Source organism: Neopsephotus bourkii, unplaced genomic scaffold (genome assembly GCF_033783945.1).
Source record: "Neopsephotus bourkii isolate Nb327-2 ecotype Australia unplaced genomic scaffold, CSIRO-AGI_Nbou_v1 NB_1723, whole genome shotgun sequence".
In the NCBI taxonomy this organism is placed as follows: Eukaryota; Metazoa; Chordata; class Aves; order Psittaciformes; family Psittacidae; genus Neopsephotus; species Neopsephotus bourkii.
Window position 1 is genome coordinate 637,729 of NW_026902197.1, and position 21,386 is coordinate 659,114.

The 21,386-nt window shown below is 66.5% G+C and overlaps 5 protein-coding genes across 6 annotated transcripts in view; 3 read left to right on the top strand and 2 right to left on the bottom strand.

Moving 5' to 3' along the window:
• The window catches only part of CIB1 (calcium and integrin binding 1), a 40,333-nt gene that overhangs the window by 11,162 nt on the left and 7,785 nt on the right, over nt 1–21,386 (bottom strand). The window lies entirely within an intron of this gene.
• On the top strand, nt 1,109–3,146 carry HDDC3 (HD domain containing 3). Its single transcript, XM_061376644.1, has 5 exons — nt 1,109–1,408; nt 1,483–1,903; nt 2,349–2,404; nt 2,479–2,719; nt 2,971–3,146. The coding sequence occupies exons 2-5, from the start codon at nt 1,792–1,794 to the stop codon at nt 3,144–3,146; spliced, it is 585 nt and encodes a 194-aa protein (XP_061232628.1). The 5' UTR covers nt 1,109–1,408; nt 1,483–1,791.
• VPS33B (VPS33B late endosome and lysosome associated) lies at nt 3,184–21,263 on the top strand. Of its 2 annotated transcripts, none has more exons than XM_061376636.1 (24): nt 3,184–3,351; nt 3,460–3,540; nt 3,612–3,691; nt 3,875–3,924; nt 4,078–4,145; nt 4,370–4,415; nt 4,701–4,795; nt 5,111–5,215; nt 5,550–5,646; nt 5,788–5,865; nt 6,066–6,139; nt 6,446–6,532; nt 6,609–6,699; nt 6,881–6,955; nt 7,593–7,657; nt 7,746–7,800; nt 7,878–7,924; nt 8,115–8,247; nt 8,376–8,449; nt 8,950–9,051; nt 9,132–9,207; nt 9,274–9,384; nt 9,501–9,603; nt 21,247–21,263. In XM_061376636.1, the coding sequence occupies exons 1-23, from the start codon at nt 3,184–3,186 to the stop codon at nt 9,578–9,580; spliced, it is 1,938 nt and encodes a 645-aa protein (XP_061232620.1). In that variant the 3' UTR covers nt 9,581–9,603; nt 21,247–21,263. The 2 variants fall into 2 exon arrangements, with proteins under 2 accessions (XP_061232620.1, XP_061232621.1); XM_061376637.1 differs by having other exon boundaries at nt 3,630–3,691.
• PRC1 (protein regulator of cytokinesis 1) lies at nt 9,793–15,452 on the top strand. The gene is made up of 14 exons (XM_061376612.1): nt 9,793–10,013; nt 10,105–10,324; nt 10,513–10,635; nt 10,943–11,176; nt 11,256–11,426; nt 11,589–11,738; nt 11,979–12,126; nt 12,249–12,385; nt 12,637–12,732; nt 12,876–13,022; nt 13,421–13,531; nt 13,812–13,922; nt 14,259–14,444; nt 15,378–15,452. Exons 1-14 carry the CDS (start codon nt 9,793–9,795, stop codon nt 15,450–15,452), a joined length of 2,130 nt encoding a protein of 709 aa, XP_061232596.1.
• RCCD1 (RCC1 domain containing 1) lies at nt 16,431–21,365 on the bottom strand. The gene is made up of 7 exons (XM_061376642.1): nt 21,055–21,365; nt 20,263–20,599; nt 18,164–18,285; nt 17,975–18,079; nt 17,402–17,554; nt 17,299–17,328; nt 16,431–16,755 (listed from the first exon to the last, which is right to left on the bottom strand). The coding sequence occupies exons 1-7, from the start codon at nt 21,209–21,211 to the stop codon at nt 16,442–16,444; spliced, it is 1,218 nt and encodes a 405-aa protein (XP_061232626.1). The 5' UTR covers nt 21,212–21,365; the 3' UTR covers nt 16,431–16,441.

Genomic DNA, 21,386 nt, shown 5'->3' on the forward strand with positions numbered 1-21,386 from the left:
CAGCACCGGGATGCACTCGGGGGCCTCACGACGCTCGGCCCCTTCTCTCTCCCGAGACACCCGCTCCGCTCTTTGGGACAGCAGCGCTCGGACAGCCCCAGGGCTGGGGTGCAGCTGCCGCCCGGCCTGGGCTCGGGCTCTGCACCCGCGCTCTTGATTCAAGGCAAGAGGATCCCCTACGCGGCACGGCAGAGCCTCCGGTCACCGAACAGGGGCCGGCTGTGGGGCTGGGCAGCAGCAGCAGCGGGCACCGGGCCCGAGGGGCAGCAGGAGCGAGGCCAGCAGCTCCCCGATGCTGGCAGCGAGGCTGAAGGCTGTGAGTACACATCACCTTCCTCCAGCTCTGCGTGCCTGCACCGCGGAGGCTGCAGGGGTGAGCTGGAGCCAGGGGCAGGTGCTGTGGGTGCTCCTCTGCTTGCCAGGGGGGAGAAGTGGGATGGAGCTCAGAGCTCCTGGGGTGCTCAGACCCTGCAAGGGGACACTGAGCTCTTCTCTGGGGACTGGTGACCCCCAGAGTCCCTGCCCGCAGCTCCCAGCATCGCACTTGGAGGGGCAGGGAAGGAAGTGGTGGCTCCTCAGGACCAGCAGTTTATGTGTTGGGATGGGGGAGCATGAGAAGATCCCACCTTCCCCCAGCCCTGCCCAGCTCTCCCCAGTGGCTGTGCACCAGGGCCAAGCACCATGAGGGGGGCAGGGGGTTGCTGACCCCCAGAGCCGCCTGCCTGCACCCCAGCTCTGCCTGTGCTCTTCCAGGTGAAGCTGGCAGGCTGTCCCTCAGCGCAGGGGGCTGGCACCCGGGCTCGCCGGCCAGCACCGGACGGGACACACGCACCGGCACCTTCGGCCGTGCTGCCTCCCCGGAGCTGCCCCGCTCCCCAGCCTCGCACCGCGCCGGACCCTCGCGGGTTACGCACAGGTAACGGGGCAGAGCGGACCCCGCGCTCGGGCTTCCGCGCTCCGTCCCCTCCTCGGCTGGAGCCTGGGCCCCGGGTCGGGTCGGGCAGCACCGACACCCCCTTGGCTTGCACCGTGCGCGCACCCCTCAGTGGCTGCCCTGTGCCCGTGACCCCCGGCGCGCCCGTTCCGGGCATCCCGGCGGGCCCGGCTCCGCCCCCGGCGCAGCCCCGCCCGGTTCCCGTGCCATGGCGGCGCTGCTGCGGCGCGGGTTGAGGGCGGCCGCGCTGCTCACCGGGACCTCGCGGCGGGCGGCGGCGGCGTGGTGGGGGGCACCGGAGCCGCCGGACCCCGCGATGGAGGAGGCCGAGAGGGGCGGGGAGGCGGCACCGGGGCTGCGGGGCCGGGGCTCTCACGTGTCCCCTCTCAGGCCGCGGCAGCGGCGGCGGGAGCCGGGCAGGGAGCGCGGAGCCCCCGAGCGCACGCTGACCTGGTCGGCCATGGAGCAGATGCGGTGAGCGCAGGGCCGGGCCCGGTGACCCTTCCCCGGTGACCGCCGCCCCCCGCTGACCGTGCTCGTGCCCGCAGGTTCCTGCGGCAGGAGCTGCCCGAGGAGTGGCCGCTGGAGCGCCTGGCCCGGGGCTTCGGTGTCAGCCCCGACGTGGTGCGGAGGGTGCTGCGGAGCCGGGCCTGCCCCCCGCCGCACCGCCGCCTGCGGCAGGACCGGAAGGCGCTGAACGCCGCGCCAGGATCGGCACCGGGCCCGGAAACCGGCCGCGAGGTGCGCGCCCCCGACGGCACGCTGCTGTACCGGGTGCCCTGGGGCGGGCCGGGGCCCGGCGAGCTGTGAGCGGCCGCGGGAGCACCGCCTCCTCCCGCGCCCGCTCCGCCTTGGCCATGGCCTCCGACGCGGCGCGGCTGCTGGACGCGGCGGAATTCGCGGCCCAGAAGCACCGGGAGCAGCGGCGGAAGGACCCCGAGGGCACCCCTTTCATCAACCACCCCATCGGTGCGGAGACCGCCCGGCACCCCCCCGCACGGGGCCCTCCCTCCGGCCCGACCCGGGCCCAGCAAAGCACCCTGGCCTGCTCCCGGTCGGGGCAGACCCCCCGCGGCCGAGCTCGGGGCGGTTTTGGGGGTCTGCCCACGCTCTGCCACTGCCTTGTCCCCTTGTCCCCCGGTTCTCCCTTGTCCCTCTGACCCGTCCCTGCGGTCTCCACATCCCTCCCCATTATCCCCACAGCTCCCCTTGTCCTCACAGCCCCCTCTTTCATCCCTGCTTTCCCCCTACAACCTTCCACTTGTTCCTACGGGTTCCCCCCGTCCCTGGTTTCTCCCTCTGGTCCCTGGCCCCACAGTCCCCCGCCTGCCCTTCCTGCTCACCCGCAGCCCACCCCCCTAACCCTAACCCATTCGCTGCCCCACGCTCCCCATCACCCTGCTCTGCCCCTCAGCCGTCGCCCGGATCCTGGCCTGCGAGGCCGGTGTGACCGACATCGAGCTGCTGCAGGTGATGCTCGGTTTCCCCTCCCGTGTTCCCCGCCGCGGGGTCGGCCCCATCCCGACCCGCCCGCCCCCCCGCAGGCCGCTCTGCTGCACGACACGGTGGAGGACACGGACACCACGTTCGCGGAGCTGGAGGCGCGGTTCGGCGCCGCCGTGACCGGCCTGGTGCGGGAGGTGACGGACGACAAGGAGCTGCCGCGGGCCGAGCGCAAGCGGCTGCAGGTGGAGCGGGCCCCGGGCCGCAGCCCCCGCGCCAAGCTGCTGCAGCTGGCCGACAAGCTGCACAACCTGCGGGACATCGCCCGCTGCACCCCGGCAGGTACGGGAGCACCGGGCCCGCTGCGGCCGGGGCTGCTCCGCTCCCTGCCAAGGGCCGGGCGGGTTCCCGGTCCAACCGGGCGGCTCTGAGCCCAGCGGGTGTCTGGGGGGAGGTGGTGTGAGAGAGAGCGGGACGGTGCCGGGGGAAGCGGAGCGGGCGGCGGGCGGCGCTCAGCGCCCGGTGCTCCCGGTGCAGGCCCCGGCTCCGGCTCCCGGCGGGGCTCGTGACGCGGCTCGCGCGTGTCCCCGCAGGGTGGTCGCCGGAGCGCGTGCAGGAGTACTTCCGGTGGGCGGCGCAGGTGGTGTCCGGCCTGCGCGGGACGAGCCCCGCGCTGGAGGCGGCGCTGGACCGGCTCTGGGCGGAGCGCGCCGAGGGACCGGAAGCGGGATCGGGGTCCGCGGGCGATGCGGGACGCGACAGCCAATAAACGTGCACAGAGCTGATATCCCGCCCCCTGCGTTGCCATGGCACAGCGCACTTCCGGCGCGGGGGTTCCGGCGGGGCCGCGGCCGCGGGTTGATGTTCCGGTTGCCGTCATGGCCTCCCCTGGCAGCCGCGACGCGCCCGAGGCGCCCGACTTCGGCATCCTGAAGCGGCTGGCGCGGGACCAGCTCATTTACCTGTTGGAGCAGGTCCGGGCGGGGAGACCGGGCCGGGGGGGCGGCGGGGTCGGTGCGGTACCGGCGGGGGGCTCGGCGCTGGGAGCAGCCGGGGTGAGCCGCCTGCCCGCCTGCCCGCAGCTCCCCGGCAAGAAGGACCTGTTCATCGAGGCCGACCTGATGAGCCCCCTGGACCGCATCGCCAACGTCTCCATCCTCAAGGTACCGCGGGGCCCGGCGGGCAGATGCCCAGTGCCCGCGCTGCCCCCATTGCCTGCGCTGCCCGCTCACAGCCCGGCCTCCCCCTGCAGCAGCACGACGTGGACAAGCTGTACAAGGTGGAGACCCGGCCTGCCCCCAGCTCCAGCGACCAGTGAGTCCCTCACCGTGGCAGTGGGGCACAGGGGCTGGCAGGGCAGGATGTGGGGCAGGTTTCAGGGGAGGCGCCGCATCCTGCTCTGGATCTGTCTCTGCTGGACCCCAGGCAGAGCTGCTGAGGGTCCAGGGCAGGGGGGGCAGAGGCACAAGGGGCCTCTCACTGCCTCTGCCATGGCAGGTTCTGCTTCCTCGTCCGGCCGCGGATCAGAACCATGCGGTACATCGCTGGTGAGTGCAGCGCCCAGGACACTTGGTATGCGCCTGGGGTTTTAGTTCCGGCCCCAGGCATTTGGGGTGCTGAGGCCCTCACTGGGCAGGAGGAGCTGTGCCAGGGCAGGGGCTGCGTGGCCTTCACAGACTCTGCATGTTTTTCACCCCCAGATATTATCAATGCGGACAAGATGTCGGGGAGGAGCAGGAAGTACAAAATCATCTTCAGCCCCCAGAAGGTCAGTGTGACCGTGCTCAGCTGCCCGTGACCCCATCACTCTGTCTGCCCACGCAGCCTTTCTGCCTTCCCCCCTTCTATAGGCACCAAACATCCTTCATTTGTAACCCAGAAACATTCAGTGAAACCAAGCATCACGATATTTCCATCATCAGGATCCCTCCATCACCAGGGCTCTGTGTGCTTAGAGCACGGCTGGGCCCTGAGGGTCTCGTTCTCTTCCAGTTTTATGCCTGTGAGATGGTGCTGGAGGAAGAAGGAGTCTTTGGTGGTGAGTGGTGCTGTGGGGCTGCCCCTTTCCCTCCCCGCACTAGCTCTGACCTGCAGAATCCCAGTTGAATCCCAGTGCTGGGATCCCTGTGCTGGAATGGGAGTGTGGGCAGGAGCTGTGGCTCCCTCAGGCCTGGCTGCCTGCAGGCATGTGCCCACCGTGGCATCGGCACCACTGGGAGGAGAGAGGGTCCTGCCATATATCTGGCAAAGCCCCATCTCTGCTTCCCAGAACCCTGACAGGGCTGTGGTGGATAACCATCACCTTCCCCTGTCCCAAACCCAGATGTCACTTGTGACGAGTGGTCCTTCTACCTGCTCCCCCTGGACGAGGACATCATCAGCATGGAGCTGCCCGAGTTCTTCCGTGACTACTTCTTGGTCAGTGCAGTGATGCTGCCAGGACGCAGCTCCTCCCTTGCTGTCTGTTGGGCTCTCTTCAGGAAGCTGATGAGTGACATCCCCCTCGGTCCCGGGGTGGCTTTTGCCAGAGGCGGCTGCTCCCATGGGCTGTGATGCCCCTGCACACACACCCTGTGCTGGCCCCTTGTCTGCTCCCTCTGAGCAGCTTTGGGGCATCCCAGCACGTTCCTCCTGGAAGCCCAAGCCCGGGGCGTGCTCTGTCCCATGCAAGTCCCCCGATGCTTCCCTGGTTCCTCCCCCACCAGCCTGCCCAAAGCTCTCGTGGTCCTGCAGGAGGGAGATCACCGCTGGATCAACTCCATCGCTCGAGCACTGCAGTTGCTGAACTCCCTGTACGGCCCCTTCAGCAGGGCCTATGGGATCGGCAGATGTGCCAAGGTACAGCCACGCACCGGGAAGCCTCCGGGCCCTGTGAGGGCGCAGCTTAAGCCCCATCAGCTGTGTGGCCTCTTCCTAGGCTGTGCTGGGACCTGCCTGGTTGGCAGGGGGACCCAGCTTTCCTTTGTGTCCCAACCAGCAGCAAGGTTGGGCAGGGGGAGCCCCAGCAGCATCTGCTGCTCTTTGGGGTGCTGCAGAGCCCCCTGTGCCAGCTGCAGCTGGGGTCTCTGTGGGGCACCACGTCCTGGCTGGCCCACGCGAGGGCCTGGGGCTGGGGCAGGCTGATGGGAGCCCGTGCATGCTCCTGGGTGCTGCCACGCTCTGCCCCTTGCAGATGAGCTACGAGCTGTGGCGGGACCTGGAGGAGGAGAGCGAGGGCGATGGCCAGGGCAGGAAGCCTGAGATTGGCAACGTCTTCCTCATGGACAGAGGTGGGCTGGAGCACGGCAGGCAGCAGGCCATGGGGAGCAGCGTGGGCTGGCAGCGTGCCCGGAGGGGCAGGGGAAGCTGTGGGGTGGATGTGGGGTGCAGGAGGTGCTGTGGGTGCAGCTCGGCACTGGCTCTCATTGCAGACACTGACTACGTGACAGCGCTGTGCTCCCAGGTGGTGTACGAGGGGCTGGTGGATGACACGTTCCGCATCAAGTGCGGTAGGTGGCCGGCAGGGCAATGGGACTCTGCAGCCACGTACGTAGTGGAGTCCCCAGGGTTCATGCTGGTACCACAGACCCGGCACCGCGTTGTGGCCAAGGCTGTTCCCCACAGGCAGATCTGGGGCTGCTGGAGGCTCTCTGCAGCAGGGCCAGCGTGCACGGCCATGTCTGTTGCAGCTCTTCATCCTCCTGTGCAGGGAGCGTGGATTTTGGACCAGACGTCACCTCTTCTGACAAGAGCATTAAGGTGCTGCTCAATGCCCAGGACAAGGTGAGCGTTTGGCCTTTATGTGCCTCAAGGGAAAGGGGTTCCCCCTGCTCACTGAGCTGGGAGCAGCTGGGTGCTGCTGGGCCTCAGAGCCGAGCATGGGACAGGTCAGGGTAGGGAGGCCAGAGGAGCGTGGTTGCAGGCCCCGCTGGGCTCCTGTCTCCAGCAGAGTCCCTGCGGGCCGGGCAGTCGGTGCTGTGGACATTGGCTGTCCCAGTGGGGACTCCATGCTGTCTCCCTGCTGCAGACACGGGCCCCGGGCACAGGCGGGTGCTTGGGGCACGGGACATTGGTGGGTGCTCTCTGCAGGTCTTCAGCCAGATTCGCAACGAGCACTTCTCCAGGGTGTTCGGGTTCCTGAGCCAGAAGTCCCGGACCCTGCAGGCCCAGTACGATGTGAGCATCACCGGGGGTGGGCACCCACAGGGTCCCTCCCCACTGCATCACCACCACCGCGCTCTGCCTCCCGCAGCGGCGCCGCGGCATGGACATCAAGCAGATGAAGAACTTCGTGTCCCAGGAGCTGAAGGGACTGAAGCAAGAGCATCGCCTGCTGAGCCTGCGTAGGAGCTGGGGCTGGGCACTGGGGAGACTGGGGGCCCAAAGGGCTCTGTGAGTCCCCAGAAGGACAGAGGGTCTGGGCTGTGGGCAGGGCACTGGAGGCCATTGGTGCAGGTGTCTGCAGTGGGGGGATGAGCTCCGTGCAGAGCCTGTTACTCTGAACACCCATCTCTGGCTCTGCAGATATTGGTGCCTGTGAGTCCATCATGAAGAAGAAAACCAAGCAGGATTTCCAGGAGATGATCAAGGCCGAACACTGTGAGTGCTGTTCTCTGTTCCCCATCTGTTGCTACGCTCATCCCAGGCCTTGCTCCACAACTTCTGCTCTGACCGATAGCCTCACTTGTCTCGGGCCTGGGCAACCTCACACCTGTGTGGTCAAAGGCATGGAATCCCAGACTGGTTTGGGTTGGAAGGGACCTTAAAGCTCCTCCAGCTCCAACCCCTGCCACGGGCAGGGACCCCTTCCACTGGAGCAGCTTGCTCCAAGCCCCTGTGTCCAACCTGGCCTTGAGCACTGCCAGGGATGGGGCAGCCACAGCTTCTCTGGGCACCCTGTGCCAGCGCCTCAGCACCCTCACAGGGAAGAGCTTCTGCCTAAGAGCTCAGCTCAGTCTCCCCTCGGGCAGGTTCAAGCCATTCCCCTTGGCCTGTCCCTACAGGCCCTTGTCCCAAGCCCCTCTCCAGGTTTCTTGTAGCCCCTTCAGGCACTTCCAGATCATTTTATTGGGGTGGGTCTTCAGATCCTCAATAGGGTCAAAGTCACATGCTCAAAGGGCTGGTGAATGGTGGGCTGGGGGCACAGCATCATGAGCCTGCCCTGTTCCCTGAGGGAGGCTGAGCTCACCGCAGCCCTGGGCATGGTGAGGTGACGGTGCCTCTGCCCCCACTGCAGCTCTCCTGGAGGGCTTCGACATCCGTGAGAGCACCAGCTTCATAGAGGAGCACATTGACCGGCAGGTGAGACCGGGCGGGACGGGGGACAGGCTGTGGCAGGGACAGCGGGGAGCTGGCAGCAGCCTCCACCAGCTGCTCTGCACCCACGTAGGTGTCCCCCATCGAGAGCCTGCGCCTCATGTGCCTCCTGTCCATCACGGAGAACGGTGAGGTACCCACCTGCGCAGGGCCGGTGCCGCAGCACCACAGCCATGGCACAGAGCTCACCCTGCTGCTCCCACAGGTCTCGTCCCCAAAGACTATCGCTCCCTCAAAACCCAGTACCTGCAGGTGAGCATTAGCCAGTGGCTCAGTGTACAGCAGGCGTGTGTGGGACGGGGCTTCTCCCTCCTGCTGCCCTGCAGGACAGCCCCTGGCTCTGCCTGCCCCTGCCCTTTGCTGGGCTGCTCTGAGCAGCCTGTCCTCCCACGGGGGTGGCACCGGTGCTGATGCGGTTCTGATCTGGCTGCCCCTTCCCCAGAGCTACGGCCCTGAGCACTTGCTGACCTTCCACAACCTGAAGCGCATCGGGCTGCTGACAGAGCAGGCGGCTGGGGACACTCTGACCGCAGTGGAGAGCCGGGTCAGCAAGCTGGTGACGGACCGGGCTGCTGGTGAGAGCATGGCCCCGGTGCTGGCTCTGCCCGCGGGAGCTGCCCACACCCCTGTCTGCCCCGCTGCCAGCGGCTCTGTGTGGCTCTGCCCCAGGGTCTGAGCTGTTTCTCTTTGACTTGTTTTCCAGGAAAGATCACGGATGCGTTTAATTCTCTGGCCAGGAAGAGCAACTTTCGAGCCATCAGCAAGAAGCTGGGGTTGGTATGTGCTCGTGTGGCTCCTGCTCTGCCCGTGTGCCCACTGGGGCCAGAGGAGCTTTGGTGTGTGCCCGTGACTGTGGGCTCAGCACCCACGGAGCCATGGAGCGCATGGGGCCGGAGCTGCAGCCACCCCAGGCAGGGGGGGGTCTCCCCTGGACAGAGGCTCACTGCGGTTTCCTGGTCTGTCCTGACTGGGCCCCACGGGTGCAGTGGAGGGCTGGGCACTGCCAACCCTCCAGCCCTGCTCCAGCAGCAGTGTTGGCCACGTGCAGCTGCCTGGCTCGGGGGTGGCAGCTCCGTGGCCTCTGGCCTGGGATGGCAGTGAGGGGATATACCTGCCCTCAACACCCAGGCCCTGTTTGCTGGCGCTGGGGAAGTGGGGCAGGAGGTGGGGGCAAGGCTCCCACAAAGCCTCTGCCCCTGCCTGCCTGCACCTCGGAGGGCCCGGTGGAGCCCCAGGAGGGACTGGTCCTGTGCCCCAAGCACCGCACGTCTCTGCAGATCCCCCGGCTGGACGGCGAGTACGACCTCAAGCTGCCGCGGGACATGGCGTATGTGTTCAGCGGTGCCTACGTGCCCCTGAGCTGCAAGCTCATTGAGCAGGTGAGTGCCCCACGCGTGTCCCGAGCCCGGCCTGCGCTCCGGGGTCCCCACTGCTCACCCCTGCCCCTGCCCTGCCGCAGGTGCTGGAGCGCCGGGGCTGGCAGGGCCTGGAGGAGGTGGTGCGGCTGCTCAACGGGCACGAGTTCTCGGTGTCAGGTAGCGGCGGTGCGGGGCTGGGGGGGGGGCCGGGGCTGCGGGTCCCACAGCCCGTGCCCTGTGCAGACAGCGCGGCCGAGGACAGCGCCGAGGCGCAGCGCGTGGTGCTCGCCGTGTTCCTGGGGGGCTGCACCTTCTCCGAGATGGCGGCGCTGCGCTTCCTCGGCAAGGAGCGAGGTAGGAGCGAGGGCTCCCTGCTGCAGCTGGGCCGCGGCTGGAGCCCACGGGGATGGACGGGGGGCGGTCCGCGGCTCCAGGGCGCTCCCCATGGCTCAGCCCGGCCTCTCCCGCAGGGTGCAAGTTCATCTTCCTGACCACGGCCATCACCAACAGCGCCCGCGTCATGGAGGCCATGACCGAGGCTCGGGCCTGAGGCCGATAACGGCGGCTCCCGGCGCGGCGGCGGCACCGGGGATGGGAGTCCCGGTTTGAGCGGTGCGCCGAGGCACCGTCCTGGGTGGGGCTTTCCGCATACGGTCACGTGGTTGCCGTCAAACACGGAGCGCCGTTATCTGTGACCTAACGGCACTGGTCCCGCTTCTGATTGGTTTAAACGGGCCGAAGGGATTTGCCTGCCATTGGCTGATGGCCGGCTTGGGGTGGGGCCGACCTGTAATACGGCCGTTGTGGGCGGGGCCGGCGGTGACGCTGTTGCTGGTGGCAGCCAATCAGCGCGTCCGGGAGGCAAGTTTATATCTGGAGAGAACGGCGGGCGCAGAGCGGAGCGGCAGCCATGAGGGAGAGGTCCGGGGCGGCGGCGGCGGGGGGGAAACTGGGACCGCGGGGGGAAACTGGGACCGCGGGGGGTTGGCAGCGGGGTGAACGGGGTCGTGGGGGTCCGGGTCCGGGTCCGGGTCCGGGTCCGGGTCCGGGTCGTGATCGTGGTCGTGGGTTCAGGGGCGGTGGGCGGAGGAAGGGTGCGCCGAGGGGGCTGTGTCGTCGCGGCCCCGGCGGTCGCTCATGTCGCTGTGCCGGTGCCCGCAGTGAGGTGGTGGAGGCCGAGGCCGTGTCGCACTTGAACCGAGCCCTAGCGGAGCTGCGGGACATTTGGGACGAGATCGGCATCCCCGAGGAGCAGCGCCTGGAGCGCATCTGCGCCTTCAATGTGCACATCAAGGTGAGGGCTGGGGCCGCTCGGCTGGAGCTCAACCGGGAGCGCGCCCTCGGGGCCGGCCGGATCCGGTGGGAGCACACGGGAACATGGCCGTGCGCTGCCGGGGCTCCCCTGGGGCCGTGGGCCCGCTCTACAGCCCCTGTTCCCTGCCCATTCCCCTCTCCATGCCTCTGACCGCGCCCGTGCTGCAGAGCTTGTTGGACATGATGGTGTTGGAGGAGAAGGACCTGAAGAACCGTCTCTTGAAGAGCATTGCCCTCTGCCGGAATGAGCTTGACACTCTCTGCAAGGAGCTCCAGCTGGACCCCGTTCAGGTGAGGTGCCACTGCCCTCTCCCACTCGGCTGCTGCCTGGCCTCTGCCTGGCGTCCTGGGGAGGCCGGAGCTCATCCAGAGCCCTTTTTGCTGATGCTTGCTAGGGCTGGAGGCTCTGTGGCTCCTCGCAGGGAGATGGATGGGAGGAGGGCAGGGGCCTTCAGCATCTCATTTTGTGCGTTGCTGTGTTTGTGCCTTCCTGGGGTGCACCTTACTCAGCGCAAGGGCTTGTGTCTCTGTTTAAAGAGTCTTAAGTTTTGTTTAAGAGCTTTAAGGAGAGCTGTGGGTGATGCCTGGGCTCCTGCAGGCAGAGGAAGGAAGTACCATCCTGCAGATGGAGAAGAATCTGCGTGCCTGCGTGGAAGTGATGCTGAAGCAGAAAAGGGACAGGAAGCAGGAGCTCAAAACCCTGCAAGAACAGGATCAAGACCTCTGCAGCATCCTCTGCACAACCCCATTCAGCATCGACAGCAGCGCTGTGCCCAGCCTGCAGGACCTGGATCGCTACAGGCGCCACGTGGCCTCCCTGACCACCGAGAAGGTAATGGGGATGGGGCGAGGGCTGTGCCAAGGGGCACACGAGGGGCTCGCTGGTTCCTGACACTGCTCCTCACCTCCAGGAGAAGCGGCGAGAGGAGTTTGTCAGCAGGAAGCGCCAAATCATCCTCCTCATGGAGGAGCTGGACCACACTCCGGACACGAGCTTTGAGCGGGACGTGGTGTGCGAGGACGAGGATGCTTTCTGTCTATCTGAGGACAACATCAGTGCCCTCCAGCACCTGCTGCAGCAGGTACTTGGCTCGCTGAGGCTGTGCCGCTCACAGTGGGGGGGTGTCAATGGGCATCACTCGGTGATCAGTGAGCCTGAATGCCAGGGGAGCTTTCTGAGGGCAATGAGCCAGCATCTGCTCGTGTCTATGGGGCCACACTGACCTGGAGCCGTCCCCCTGCAGCTGGAAGCCCAGCGGTCCCTGAACGAAGCCGTGTGTGCAGAGCTGCGCTCCAGGATCCTCGTGCTCTGGGAACGGTTGCAGATCCCCGAGGAGAAGAGAGTGGCCTCGGCAGTGCACATGGCTGGGTCCAGGGCCAAAACCATAAAAGCTGTAAGGACCATCCCGTGCCTCGGAGTGGGAGGGCAGGGGGCAGCAGCTCCGTGTCTCACACTCCTGAACGGAGATCTTTCCCACAGTTGGGTGCAAGGCAAATAGGACAAATCCTGCCCTTGGGGATGTGGTACTGGCAACTGCCCTGGCTGAGAAAGCGGTTTATGCAGAAGATAAATCCTGTTCTGTTCCTTTTCTTATGCTGCCTTCTCTAAGGCTGTGCTCTGCTCCTGTTGGCAGCTGCAGCTGGAAGTGGACGAGCTGGAGGAGATGAAGGTGCAGAACATGGAGTCCGTGGTCCAGGCGATCCGGGCAGAGCTGGCTGTCTACTGGGACAAGTGCTTCTACGCTCAGGAGCAGAGGGAAGGCTTCAGCGCTTATTACGATGGTGAGTGCTGGCTCTCCCTGCTTGCTGACTCCCCTGGGGAGTGTTTGCTGCCCCGAGGGCTGCACTCTGGTCACAGCTGGGATTCCAGCTGCCTCCTCAGTATGCTCTTGTATTCTCTGCAGAGGACTACACAGAGACCCTGCTTGAGCTCCATGATGCTGAGGTGCAGAAGATGAAGAACTACTATGAAGCACACAAAGATCTGTTTGGAGCTATCCAGAAATGGGAGGAAAACTGGAAGCTGTTCCTGGAGCTGGAGGTATTGTCCGGGCAGGAGCGTGCTCTGCCAGGCTTGGGGCTAGGTCAGCACCAGTGCACATGTCTGCTTCTGTGTGTAAAGTGCTGTTGGGAATAACCAAGGAGGCACTGAGAGCCCCATGTGTTGGTGAGGGATGGGGCACTGTTGCAGCATTGTGGTTGGTGCTGGGACTCTGCAGCAGGCATGGTTCCTCTGGGGCTGGTGTCCTGAGGGCGTGTGTTGGGCTCTCCCCTGACCTCTCCTCTGTACAGAGGAAAGCATCTGACCCCAGTCGCTTCGCCAACCGTGGGGGAAACCTGCTGAAAGAAGAGAAGCAGCGAGCAAAGCTGCAGAAGGTACTTTCCAAGGTAGGTTCAGCCCCGCAGAAGCTGTAGCTAGGCCTGCATAGCGCTGAGACAAGCACAGCACACGGGGCAGCAGTGTGTCCCTGGGCACAGGGATCTCCCCATTCTGGGGTAGCCTCACTACGCTGCCCTTGTGTCCTCATCAGCTGCAGGAGGAGCTGCAGAGCAGGGTCCAGGCCTGGGAGGAGGAGCAGGGGGAGCCCTTCATGATGAGGGGGCAGCAGGTCATGGAGTACGTGATGGAGCAGCAGCAGCTCTACCACCTGGAGAAAGAGAAGGAGAAACAGGAGCGGGTGAGTGCGGAGCTGCACGTGAGCCTCTGCTGCGCTGCGTGCCAGCAGCTCCTTGATGGTGCACTGCACACCGATGGTTCAGTGAGTGTCTTGGCCCTGTGCTGCCCTGCCTGGCTGGGAGCTGGCCCTGCTGCTGCTCTCTATTCTCACTCTGCCTGGAAGCAGCTTTGTGTGCAGCCACCTTTCTGTGACAGTCGGACTGGTGTCCGTGTCTGTCAGTGTCTGTTGAGTGGAGCCCCTTTGTTGGTCCCAGCTGTGCCGGAGCAGCCCCTTGGCTCTGGGTACCTGTAAGCCTGTTGTCACAGCTGCTGCATGGCTGTGCCATGGGCTGTCTGGTCCAGGCTGGCAGAAGCTGTGCTGCCGCTCGGCTGGGCCGTCAGCGCTGGTGTCTCCCACAGCAACTGAAGAAGAGCCAGCAGATGGAGGCAGAGATGATGTACGGCAGCATCCCACAGACCCCAATCAAGCGGCGGGTGCTGGGCCCCCACACCCCCAGCAAAATGCGGAAGGTAAAGCTGTGTGTGCAGCAGCGTGGCTGCGCTGGGCCTCGGGGGGTCACCGCAGCCCTGCCTGCACTCGCATTGCCCTTGGTCCTGTGCAGAGATGGGGGGGTTTTGGGGAGCTGGGGGAGGGCCCTGGCTGTGGGAACCTCTGTTCCCCCTGGGGCCAGGCTGGGGCCCCTCTTGTGCTCTGGAGGCTCTGCGCAGCCGGCCCCTGCCCCTTGGGTTGCCCAGCGTGGTGCAGCCATCAGCTTCCTCCCTGGTGACACGGGCTCTGCTTTCCCTGCAGTTCAATGGCACCTCCACCTCCAGTGTGACACTCAACAGCACCATGCGCTCGGCTGTCGGGGCCGTCGTCCACCACTCGCCAAAGTCTAAGCTGCCTCCTTCCGGAGGGAAGGTAAGGACCTGCCGGGGGAGAGGGGTGAGCCCTGCTGTCTCGTTGGGCTCCACTGCTCCTGCAACAGCCTCTGCTTGTCTGTGCTGCTGCGCTGGGCAGGGCTGGGCTGTGCTGCTGCCGTCCTGGCTGGGTGTTCCTGGGACAGGAGGGAGGAGGAGGAGCGCGGCCACAGCGCTCAGGAGCTCTCCCTCCAGCCCCGATTCCTGCTGCTGCTCAGTGCTGGGCCTGCCCCGGGGGGGGCTCAACAGGCACCGGTGCTGCTCGTGGCCCTGGAGGGCTCCTGCAGCCTGGAGCTGCTGCGGTGCTGCCTCAGTGCTGTGGCCCCTCTCGCCGCAGGTGGGCTCTGCCCGGACCCCCATCCGTGCTGCCGCGAGGCCGCCCCGTCCCGGCCACAGGGAGCGGAACAAGGAGAACGCGCTGCAGCTGAACGGAGCCGCCCTGAGTGGTGGGTGCACCCCCAGAGCCCCCGCCCAGCGTAACCAGAGCATTAATTGTGTGCCCAGCTCCTATTCTGACTTTGTGGTAATTCACCTCTTCTTTCCCCGACTCCCTTTGCTGGGCAGCACAAGGAGGGGCTCCCCCCTCCCAGAGCACCCCACGGGCAGCAGCTCTTTGGCTCTACATTGAGAGCTCAAATTGAGGTCTTGTGGCCAAGGCCAGCACTGCCCCTGTCCCAGGACAGCCCTGAGCAGGCACTGGGGAGCAGCCACAGCCACAGGAGGAGTGCAGCCCAGGCCCCTGGCACAGCCCTGCTGCTGGGGCTGGCTCGAGCTGCTTGAGCCCAGTCCTTCCCCTGTCCCCATGGGCACGGTCCCTCAGTGCAGGGTGCTCTGGGGCTGCTGGTGCTCCCTGTCCCCCCCGGGGCCTGCAGCAGCACTGCTCTGTCGCTGTCCTAGCCCAGGCAGCAGGAAACGGGAGCGGAGCTCTCCTGGCCCCCCCAGGCAAGGGAAGCTTTCTCCTGCTGCCTGCATGGGCTCATTGGTCACACACTGGCATGGGGCTCTGCTCGCTGTCCCCTGCAAAGGGACCCTGGCAGCATCTCTCCTGCCTTTCTCTTGGTCCCTGCAGTGTGCTGAGAGCTGCCTCAGCTGTGGGGAAGGTGTTTCCTGCTGCTGGAGCCGGCTCTGCTGTCTCTGGCTGGCTGGAGGCCTTTCACCCCCCCTTCAGCATGGGCTGAGCCCAGGTGGCCATGAGCCTGGTGGCAGCTAAGCTGGGATGTGCTGAGCTCTTTGCCCTGCTGCCAGGCTCACCCAGGCTCAGGCACAGCCCCGGGGCAGGGCATGGGGCTGGGTTGGTTTGTGATGGAGGCAGGCTCCTGCTCCTGCCAGCTCTGCCTTTGCTCCGGCCGCTGGGCAGGACTGGCCCTGTCCTGCTTTGCTGAGGCCCCAGTGCTGCTGCTGGGCTCCGAGAGCTCTGACTGGGACGTGACCGGGCTCCTGCTTCTTGTTCCCACAGCGCGAACTTTCAAAGGCCTCCAGATCTGAGAGCGGCTCCCACGTCCTCAACTCCACCACCACCACTGCCTTCTGAGGCCCGGCGTGCCTGCTCCCAGGTGTAGTGAGGGTGATGGCAGAGCCCGCAGCAGCCTGTGCTCAGGGCTGGGCCTGGCGCCGCAGGGGGCGCTTTTAAAACCTTGCTTTTATTGGGGAAACTCTTGCAAACGTTCATCATTCAAGGGGTCACGTTAGGGTAGGGGTGCCTGGGGTGAGCAGGGGCACGGGCTCTGCGCTGCTGAGCATGCTCTGGGACAGACGGGCCCTCGCTGCCCTTCCTCATGGGCTTGTCCCCTTTGTCCCTGCTGTAGCTGTTGGCCATCAGCAGAGCTTTCCTCCACATCCCAGCAGGCTTGGGGCAGTGGGGGCTTTGGGCGTGAGTGAGCCTGTGGGGTCCCCCTGCTGCGGGCTCGCCCCTGCTGCGGGCTCGGCCTGGGGGGATTCTGGGGAAGGGAGTGCTAGGGGAGCAGTAGGGCCTTTACTGACCCGGCCTCCCCCTGGAGCTCCTCTGGCCCTGTGGCCTGTACCCTGCTGGTGCCTGAGCACTGCTGGAGCAGAAGGGACCCGTGGTAGGACAGGGATGAGGCTTTGGTCCCTGCACACAGGAGGGGGCAGCTTGGGCAGCCCCAGGGTGAGCTCTGCACAGCCCTGCGCTGCCTTCCCTGTGCTGGGCCCAGCATGGCCATGGGGCCTGGCTGCACCTTTGCTAAGGAGGCTCTGTACAGATGTGTCTGTCCCTGATCATGACTGATGTGCACCTTGTTATCACTACAGTGCCCCACTCACTGTTATTTATTCTCCAGGTTCCGTCTCCTTGCTCTGTAACTGTATGTACTGTTCATTGGAATAATAAATGTATGTACGTGTATGTACATGTGTATAGTGTGTGTGTCTGGGGGGGACCAGAGGGCCCTGGGGAGCCGTGGGCTCAGTGTTAAGCTGGGCCCCTCCTTTGCCCACAGCACAAACACCACCGCAGCCGTTCCTTAGCGCAGGTGTAATAACTGCCTCCAGCCCAGCCTGGGGTCAGCTCCAGCCCTCCTGCAGGTGCAGCCCCGGGTCGGGCTCCGAGCTCAGCCCCTGGGGGCCGGAGTCCGTGCAGGTCTGGTCCTGGGGGGCTGATGGCAGCGTGGGGCCAGGGCTGGTTCCGGCAGCAGCGGGGTCCTCACTGCAGGCAGCCGTGGGGCTGGGGGGCCGCGGGGGCTCCCGCACGCAGACATAGGTGCTCCAGGGCCCGCACACCACTGCCTGGGCCCGCAGCCCCTCGGCCACCAGGTGCTCCACGCGCCGGGGCCGGTCAGAGCTGGCGTCGTCCCCGTGTCCCAGCTGCCCGTATTTACCTGCAGACAGCACAGAGGGGCCATGTGCGGCCCTGGGGCCTCTGCCCCTGAGGGAGCTCGGGGCAGGGAATGGGAGAGCATCCGGTACAAGTGCTCTGCTCGGAAACCTCATGGGAATGAAATCCCAGCCTGCTTGGAAGGGACCTTAAAGCCCATCCAGCCCCAACCCCTGCCACTGGAGCAGCTTGCTCCAAGCCCCTGTGTCCAACCTGGCCTTGAGCACTGCCAGGGATGGGGCAGCCACAGCTTCTCTGGGCACCCTGTGCCAGCGCCTCAGCACCCTCACAGGGAAGAGCTTCTGCCTAAGAGCTCAGCTCAGTCTCCCCTCGGGCAGGTTCAAGCCATTCCCCTTGCCCTGCCCCTACAGGCCCTTGTCCCAAGCCCCTCTCCAGGTTTCCTGCAGCCCCTTTAGGCACTTCCAGATCATCCAACAGCCCCAAGTCCTCCTTATGCCCATTTAAGAACCGAGAGCTGTCAATGGTAGGGAAGCACAAAACAAGAGCTGGTCCGGGGGGGTTTTACCGTCCCCAAGGCATCACTTACCCCAGCCCCAGGTGTAGAGCTCACCGCCTCCTGCAGCCAGGACAGCGTCCATCACCCGGTGCCCCCAGCACAGGACCCGCAGCCCCCTGTCCCGGGCACTCACGTGTGACAGCGGCCGTGTGCCGGGACCCGCAGCTGACCTCGCTGACCTCGGCCTCCTGCGGCAGGTCCAGCAGCGCCGGCAGTGCCTGGATGGAGATGAACGTGGCGGCCTCGGCCGCCGGCTGCTCCGGGCACGGGCTCAGGGCTGCAGCCCCTGCAAGAGCCGACCCTCAGCCCGCGCCCAGCCCCAGCCAGCAGCGCCCTTGGCGGCTCCCTCACCTGCTCCCGTGTCCCTGCCCTGTGCCCGCTCCTCAGCCCGCACCCAGCAGCGCCCTCGGCAGCTCCCTCACCTGCTCCCGCATCCTCGCCCTGTGCCCGCTCCTCAGCCCGCACCCAGCAGCACCCTCGGCAGCTCCCTCACCTGCTCCCGTGTCCGTGCCCTGTGCCCGCTCCTCAGCCCGCACCCAGCAGCGCCCTCGGCAGTTCCCTCACCTGCTCCTGCATCCTCGCCCTGTGCCCGCTCCTCAGCCCGCACCCAGCAGCGCCCTCGGCAGTTCCCTCACCTGCTCCCGCATCTTCGCCCTGTGCCCGCTCCTCAGCCCGCACCCAGCAGCGCCCTCGGCAGCCCCCTCACCTGCTCCCGCATCCTCGCCCTGTGCCTGCTCCTCAGCCAGCGCCTTGCAGGGCAGAGCCAACTGCCCCGACTCGTTCCAGCCCCACAGGTAGAGGTCTCCTGCCTCTGCGGGGAGGGGGAGCACGTCAGGCCCTGCCCTGAGCCCCCTCTGCTGCTCAGGGGCACCCGCACTGGACCCCGAGCCCTCACCGCTGACGCTGGCCGAATGCCACCCGCCCGCGGCCACGGCCCCCATGGGCACCCCGGCCAGCGCCTCCACCAGCCGCGGCTGCGCCTCCGACTCCAGCGTCCCGTGCCCGAGCTGCCCGTGCCTGCGGGAACACAGGGACACAGGCAGGGCCCAGCCTCAGCTCCCGGCCCCACCGGGCACCCACGGTCCTCACCAGGGCCCTCCTGTGCTGCGCCAGCCCCAGTGCCCTGGAGCCCCCATGGTGGCCGTGTCCCCGTGGGGCTGCTGGGGGCTCACAGCCCCAGTGCCCTGGAGCCCCCATGGTGGCCGTGTCCCCGTGGGGCTGCTGGGGGCTCACAGCCCCAGTGCCCTGGAGCCCCCATGGTGGCCGTGTCCCCGTGGGGCTGCTGGGGGCTCACAGCCCCAGTGCCCTGGTGCCCCCATGGTGGCCGTGTCCCCGTGGGGCTGCTGGGGGCTCACAGCCCCTGCTTGCAGCACAACGCCTGGACAGGTCTGTGCTGTTGTGCCGCTGCTGCGGCCACTGGCACTGCTCTGAGCTGGTAAATGTGTTCATGAGGAGGTCTCCATCACTGAGCTCATCCAGGCCGAAACAGTTGGGGTTTTTGTGGAGCAGGAAGAAAGGGATCACAGAACCACAGGATCCCAGCCTGGTTTGTGCTGGAAGGGACCTTAAAGCTCATCCAGTTCTAATCCCTTGCCATGGACAGGGACCCCTTCCACTGGAGCAGCTTGCTCCAAGCCCCTGTGTCCAACCTGGCCTTGAGCACTGCCAGGGATGGGGCAGCCACAGCTTCTCTGGGCACCCTGTGCCAGCGCCTCAGCACCCTCACAGGGAAGAGCTTCTGCCTAAGAGCTCAGCTCAGTCTCCCCTCTGGCAGGTTCAAGCCATTCCCCTTGGCCTGGCCCTACAGGCCCTTGTCCCAAGCCCCTCTCCAGGTTCCCTGCAGCCCCTTTAGGAGCTGAGCCCTGCCCTGTGAAGGATGAGGTGAGGCACGGATGCAGTTCCCGGCCATCCCTTGCCCCTGGGAAGGAGATGTTTGTGCTGAGCTGATGGACCAACAACGCCAGCTGGGCACCCAGTGAAGGGCCCAGAGTGAAGCAACCCCACAGCACCCAGAGAACCTGAGACTGGAAGAGAGACAGGCCCAGGGAGTGCACTAGAGAATGAAACCCTGGGGGCTGCAGGTGAGCTGCCAGCTGCACATCACTGTGTGACGCTGATGGGGCCGTCCCCAGACCTCGGCTGTGTTACACTGGGTACCACAGCCCATGGGGGAATCCCTGCCACCATCTGCAGGAGCAGCACTGCAAGACCAGGCAGGAGGGTTGTGGCCCTAGCAGCAAAACCGGGCCAAACAAGGAACAGCACCTGGGACACCACAGCAGCTCCTCCATCATGCTACTGGCCTGAAGACATGGAGTGAGAGAGCCGAAATGGGGGGGAGGATAGGAGGGACAGGCTTGAGCCCCAGTCCTGGGACACAGCTGCACCCCCATTTTCACCCCTGAGCCACCCACGCCCCATCCCTAACACCAAGGAGGACAGACCTGCACCCTCACCCTCAGGGCAGGAGGGAGGGAAGTGCTGTAACTCAGCAGTTGTATGTAACCGAAATGACTTTAGTTCCTAACAGCAGCTCAGTAATGATGTGTAGCACCGGGGCAGCAATAGGACCACAAAGCCACGAGCGGTGTTTGCTCCTCGATCACACTACTGGTCATGTCAGCACTTTATTGCATTATTTTAGCCCCTTGATGAGCTCACACTACAGAAACCTGAACCCATTTGCCTTGTGCCTCCAGCTACTGGCGGGTCAGACCCGGAGGTGACCCCAACACCAACCTCCTCTCACCTGCACCCCCCCAGTCCTTCCTGTAACGTGCCCCAACATCCCTGTTGCACCTCCCCATCACGGGGTGATGCACTCAGCATCCATCCCTGCCCCAGCATCCCCTCAGCCCCTATGTGCTCAATCTCAGGCCCATGTGCACATACCTCTTGCCTGCGCTGCCTCCCTTCTCCTGCACCCCCACATCCCCATGTCCCCCTGCTCCTCCGAATCCCCCCCTGCACCCCCCGCCCCCCCCCGCCGCTCACCTTCCGCCGCCCCACGCGTGGAGCTCCCCGCAGGCTCCCAGCACCAGGACGTGCTCGCAGCCGAGCGCCAGGCGCCGGGCGCGCAGCCCCGCGGGCAGGGCCCTGTAGAACGGGGGCCGCGGCGTCGCGAAGCCCCCGGGCAGCAGCGGCAGCGGCTCCCAGGGCGCGCCCCGCGGCAGGGCCCGGCTCCAGGAGGGCGCCCGCAGCCCCGCCCCGCGCCGCCAGGCCCGCGCCGCCGTCGCGCCCCGCAGCACCAGGTGGGTCTCGGAGGGCAGCGCCTCGGCCCAGCCCCGCAGCCGCCGCCGCCGCCCCGCGCTCCGCACCTCCAGCCCCGCGCCTGCCGGAGCGGGACGTGAGCCCCGCCGGGGAACGGGGTCATCCGGGGGAGTGGGAGCAGAGCCTCGGGGACCCGGGGGGGGGGGAGAGGGAGCATCCCGGGGTACAGCACTACTGGGGGGAAAGGAACAGCCCATAGGGCAGAAGGGCATCCCGGGGTACAGCACTACTGGGGAGAAGGGAACATCCCATAGGGCAGAAGGGCATCCCGGGACTCGGGGCTTATAGCAGCATCCTGGGGGCACCGGGGCTGGGAGTGAGGGCAGGGACAGCCCGGAGGGACTGGGGCCGCAGGGGGACGGCGGATCCGTCCCGTGCATCCGGCACCGCGGAGGAAACGGGGAACGGGAAACCCTGGGGAGCCGGCGCCATGGGAGGTGGAAGGTCCCTGCCGGGGGCCCGGTACCGGGACAGACCGAGGGGACCGGCGCGGAGAGGAAGCGGGCGGGCGCTCACCGGTCTCCACGACCACGTAGCTCCAGGCGGGCCACAAGCGGCGGATCCCCCCCGGGCCCGGCTCCAGCCGCCGCGGGCCAAGGCCCGGGCCCGGCTCCCCCAAAGCCTCCTCCGTGCTGAACCCGAACACGAGCCACGCGCAGCCCGGGGCCGCCATTGCAAGACCGGCGGCTGGGGGGGGCGGTACCGGGAGGCGGCACCGGGGGCGGGGCGGCGGCGGAGGGAGGGACAGAGGCCGGGCCGTGGTCCAACAGCAGCTTTAGTGCGGTGTCACCGGGCGGAGCTGCCGCCGTGCCGGGCTCAGCCGCGCGGGGCCCTCCCGGTTAAGGCAG

Excerpts from the sequence above, each read along its gene's own strand:
- HDDC3 (XM_061376644.1), top strand. The coding sequence starts at position 1,792 with ATGGCCTCCGACGCGGCGCGGCTGCTGGACGCGGCGGAATTCGCGGCC. Across the intron at positions 2,405-2,478 it reads CCGACATCGAGCTGCTGCAG|GCCGCTCTGCTGCACGACAC; the intron begins GTGATGCTCGGT and ends GCCCCCCCGCAG. Across the intron at positions 2,720-2,970 it reads CGCCCGCTGCACCCCGGCAG|GGTGGTCGCCGGAGCGCGTG; the intron begins GTACGGGAGCAC and ends GTGTCCCCGCAG.
- VPS33B (XM_061376636.1), top strand. The coding sequence starts at position 3,184 with ATGGCACAGCGCACTTCCGGCGCGGGGGTTCCGGCGGGGCCGCGGCCG. Across the intron at positions 7,658-7,745 it reads AGGAGCACATTGACCGGCAG|GTGTCCCCCATCGAGAGCCT; the intron begins GTGAGACCGGGC and ends GCACCCACGTAG. Across the intron at positions 9,208-9,273 it reads GCACGAGTTCTCGGTGTCAG|ACAGCGCGGCCGAGGACAGC; the intron begins GTAGCGGCGGTG and ends TGCCCTGTGCAG.
- PRC1 (XM_061376612.1), top strand. The coding sequence starts at position 9,793 with ATGGCCGGCTTGGGGTGGGGCCGACCTGTAATACGGCCGTTGTGGGCG. Across the intron at positions 13,532-13,811 it reads CCCCCAGCAAAATGCGGAAG|TTCAATGGCACCTCCACCTC; the intron begins GTAAAGCTGTGT and ends CTTTCCCTGCAG. Across the intron at positions 14,445-15,377 it reads GCTCCTATTCTGACTTTGTG|CGCGAACTTTCAAAGGCCTC; the intron begins GTAATTCACCTC and ends TTGTTCCCACAG.
- RCCD1 (XM_061376642.1), bottom strand. The coding sequence starts at position 21,211 with ATGGCGGCCCCGGGCTGCGCGTGGCTCGTGTTCGGGTTCAGCACGGAG. Across the intron at positions 18,286-20,262 it reads CACGCGTGGGGCGGCGGAAG|GCACGGGCAGCTCGGGCACG; the intron begins GTGAGCGGCGGG and ends GTGTTCCCGCAG. Across the intron at positions 17,555-17,974 it reads GGGCGAGGATGCGGGAGCAG|GGGCTGCAGCCCTGAGCCCG; the intron begins GTGAGGGGGCTG and ends CGGCTCTTGCAG.